Source organism: Pediculus humanus, genomic scaffold (assembly GCF_000006295.1).
Source record: "Pediculus humanus corporis 1103172107486 genomic scaffold, whole genome shotgun sequence".
In the NCBI taxonomy this organism is placed as follows: Eukaryota; Metazoa; Arthropoda; class Insecta; order Psocodea; family Pediculidae; genus Pediculus; species Pediculus humanus.
In genome coordinates this window covers 46,747-50,735 of record NW_002987103.1, presented here as the reverse complement: position 1 = coordinate 50,735, position 3,989 = coordinate 46,747, and the positions used below count along the sequence as shown (strand labels likewise).

The 3,989-nt window shown below is 26.2% G+C and overlaps 1 protein-coding gene across 1 annotated transcript; it reads left to right on the top strand.

Annotated features, from left to right (window-relative positions):
* Window positions 1-1,342: 1,342 nt before the first annotated feature.
* On the top strand, window positions 1,343-3,712 carry Phum_PHUM140280 (Dipeptidase 1 precursor, putative; the record flags this gene model as incomplete). Its single annotated transcript, XM_002424594.1, has 8 exons — window positions 1,343-1,512; window positions 2,100-2,389; window positions 2,451-2,671; window positions 2,740-2,916; window positions 3,014-3,098; window positions 3,205-3,280; window positions 3,366-3,504; window positions 3,584-3,712. The coding sequence occupies 8 exons, from the start codon at window positions 1,343-1,345 to the stop codon at window positions 3,710-3,712; spliced, it is 1,287 nt and encodes a 428-aa protein (XP_002424639.1).
* Between the last annotated feature and the right edge of the window lie 277 nt (window positions 3,713-3,989).

Here is a 3,989-nt window from a genome sequence, read left to right as displayed (position 1 = left end):
TATTTATCAATAGAAACAATTTTGAAATTTGCCCATGCAATTGTTGAATTTTGACGACAACAACGTTAACAAACAAACAAACAAACAAATATTATATCGTATGACTTACCTTTTATACATGACAATAACAAAATATTTATTTATAATTATTTGTTTTAAATTTTTGCTGTTGTTGTTGAATGAATGAATGAATTAATTAATTAATTAATTAATAATAAATTTTTATTATTAATTATTGTCATGTTTAGTAAATCGATAATAAAACGCACAAAAAAAAAATAAAAAAAATATTTGGCACCTTTTCGTTTTAATTTTCAACCTTTTCACGAATTTTAAAAAAAAAACAAAATTAATTTTGAAATGGCCAATAATTGACCCCTTTCCTACCCCCTCTCCCCCTCCTGATGCCCCTCCTACCCCCTCTCGAAACGAAAAGGTGAAAAAGGTTTTAAATTAATAATTTTATTATCAATTAAAAAAAAAAAAAGGGAGGGTTGCAAAATTTAAATTTTTACAATTCATTTATTAATATCGAATTCATTCATTCATTCATTCATTTGAATTTTTTGTATCTTTTAATTATTATTATTATTATTTATTTTGGATTTTAAAAAAAGTTTTTTTTTTTTTTGCAAAATCTTTAATTTTTTTTCCATTTTTTGTTGTTTTCGTTTTTGTTGTTTTTGTTGCTGTTGTTGTTGTTGTTGCTGTTGTTGTTGTTGTTGTTGTTGTTGCTGTTGCTGTTGCTGTTGTTGTTGTTGTGTGGATTACATAAGTTTTGTTTCGAAAAAAAAGAAAAAAACACGAACCTTTTCAATTTTCCAATAATAAAAGGAAAAAAAAAAATTATTAACCCACGCAAAAGTAGAAATTTTTTTTTTTTTTTTTTTTTTTAAATAATTTAAATGAAAAGAAAAATGAAAATGGAAGAAGAGGAGAAGGGGAAGGAAGGGAGAAAAGTATGCGTGTGCGTGTTGTATGGAAAAAAAGGCTTTGATAAAATATAGAAAAAAAAAATATATAAATAGAAAAAAAAATGAAAAAAAATTTATTCGTCGGTATAAAAAAAAAAAAAAAAAAATTCAACTGGAAAGGATGTTCAAACCAATCTGGATATTTTTTTTTTTTTTTTTATTCATTTTTTGATTTTCTTTTTTTTTTATGCAGTAAATTTTTTACTAGTTTTTTTTTTTTTCTCAATTACTTTGTAGCAAAAGTATAAAAAAAAAAAATTTTGTTTTTTTACAACGCCGCCATGTTTTTTTTTATTTTTTATTTTTGTTTTAAATATTAATTTGTTAAGATTCGTAAAAAAAAAAATGATTATTTTTATAATTTTTAGATGTCTATCAGTTGCGAACATTTAGTTTTAGTTTTACTAACGGCACTAACACTAACAGATAAAAAAGAATATCAAGGGATTAATGGTTATCGTTTGGATACGAGCGGATCAGCAAGAGAAAGATTGGACTTAGCTAAAAGAATATTAGCCGAAGTACCACTCATTGACGGGTTTGTTTTGTTTTGTTTTGTTTATTTTCTCTATGAAAATTACAAAACTTTTATTACGCACGTTTTATATATGATAATAATAATAAAAACAAACAAAAAGAAAAAAACGTTAGTTAATAAAAAAACGACGGACGAACAAAATAAAATAAAAATTCGATTCGATAATAAATATAAAAAAAAAAAAAAAAAAAAAGTAATTACAAAACTGTTATTAAATGATCATAGAGATTTAATATGAAATCGGTTGAACGACAGCAAAATCAGAGAGAGTGAGTGAGAAAAACCGCAACATTCTGACCGTGTTTAATTTAAGCCGTTTAAAATTAAAAAAAAAAAAAAAGGAGGGAAATTTTTTTTTGCTAAAATTAAATTTTAATTCTCGACGCGTTTGAATTTTTATTTAATTTCGTTTCGTTTCGTTGACTTTTTGTTTCGATATATATGTAATTTTTTTTTCATCGCGTCGAAAATGAAAAAAAATTAATTCGATTTAAAAAATGCATGGGAGGGAAGGGGGAGCAGGGAGGAGAAGGAGGGAGAAAAAATAACGATTATAAACGTTTTTCTTTTTTTTTTTTTGTTAACAGTCACAATGATTTACCGTGGAATATAAGAAAATTTGTACACAATCGCCTTAGAGATTTTAATTTAAATACGGATTTAAGAAATTTATTACCATGGTCAAAAAGTCCCTGGTCTCAAACTGATCTTCCCAGATTAAAACAAGGAATGATTGGGGGACAATTTTGGGCAGCTTATGTTCCATGCGAATCACAACATTTGAATGCCGTTCAATTGACGCTGGAACAAATAGACGTTATAAAAAGGCTCATCGATAAATATCATCGCCATTTAAAATTTGCTACCTCTGCCACAGGTGAGTAGACCTTTTTTTACTTAATATTTATTCATTTTTAACAAAATTTTTTTTGTTTTAGAAATTCTGGAAGCACATCAGGACAACAGAATTGCTAGCTTGATTGGAGTGGAGGGTGGACATTCAATTGGTAACAGTTTGGCCATTTTGAGAATATTTTATGATTTGGGTGTCAGATACCTAACTTTGACACATACATGTAACACACCATGGGCAGATTCATCATCTGTTGAACATAGGTTAAAGTTTCCACAAAATGGCGGTCTTACTAATTTTGGAAAGGTAATATCACTTGTTATATTTTTAATTAAATTTTACGGATATGTATATTGGGTATATGTAATTTTTAGGCAGTCGTTAAAGAAATGAATAGATTGGGAATGATGGTTGATTTATCACACACGTCGGTTAGCACAATGAAAGATGTTTTGGAAACAACAGAAGCACCCATTATTTTTTCACATTCTTCAGCTCATGCACTATGTAACACTTCAAGAAACGTACCGGATGATATATTAAAATTGGTGGTAAATATGTATATTGAGTAAATTTATAGAAATGTTAAAAAGATTATTTGTAAAAGACAAGTTTTGATTTATTATCATAATTAATTATATCTCATAGGCAAAAAATGGAGGTATAGTCATGGTGACTTTTTATAATCAATTTGTTAAATGTGGAACTAAAGCAACAGTTGCAGATGTGGCAGGTGATTTATTACTTAATTTAATTTAATTTTTTTTACATCAGGTAATTTTCTTTAATTATTTTTATATAATAAATCTTAAATGATTTTTTAATTAATTACATTTCAGAACACATTAGCTATATAAGAAATTGGATAGGAGTTGATCACGTGGGTGTCGGTGGAGATTTTGATGGTATAAATAGGTAGATAAATGTTTTTTTTAAAAAAAATTTCTTTTTTTGTTTTTCGTACTTTTTTCCTTTTAATTGTTGTACGAATATTTTAAAGAACTCCAAGAGGACTCGAAGATGTTTCCATGTATCCAGAATTATTTGCAGAACTTTTAAGGAGTGGAGTTTGGAGCGAAGAAGATTTACGAAAAGTTGCAGGACTCAATTTACTCAGAGTGTTCAGTAAAGTTGAAAAAGTAATATGATTTTAATAATAATTTCCCCCCCCCCCCGTGAAAAATTTACAAAAAAAAAAAAAAATTTTTTAATTTCAAGGTCAGGGACGAAATGAAAATGGCAGGAGCTTTGCCGTCAGAAGAACTTATTTTTGATCCATCATCTGGTAAAATGTTTCCATGTTCGACAAATTTCGATGATACAGATAAAGATAGAGAACAATGCTAAAAAAAAAAAAATTTTTTTGCCTTTATTTAATGTTTTTTTCTTCATCTTAAATAAAAATATTAATTAATAATTAAATTTAGACGGATAAAAATCATAAATAATTTTGTATGTTGTCATTTAGAAGGTCGAGTTTAACATAAAAAAAATAAAAGATGAAATAAAAAAAAAATTATAATTTTAAGTAACTTTTTGTAACTTTTCAATAAAAAAAAAAAAAAAATTTTTTTTACAATACAAGTTAATTAAATCATTTTAAATCTCCCTCCATTTTTTTTTT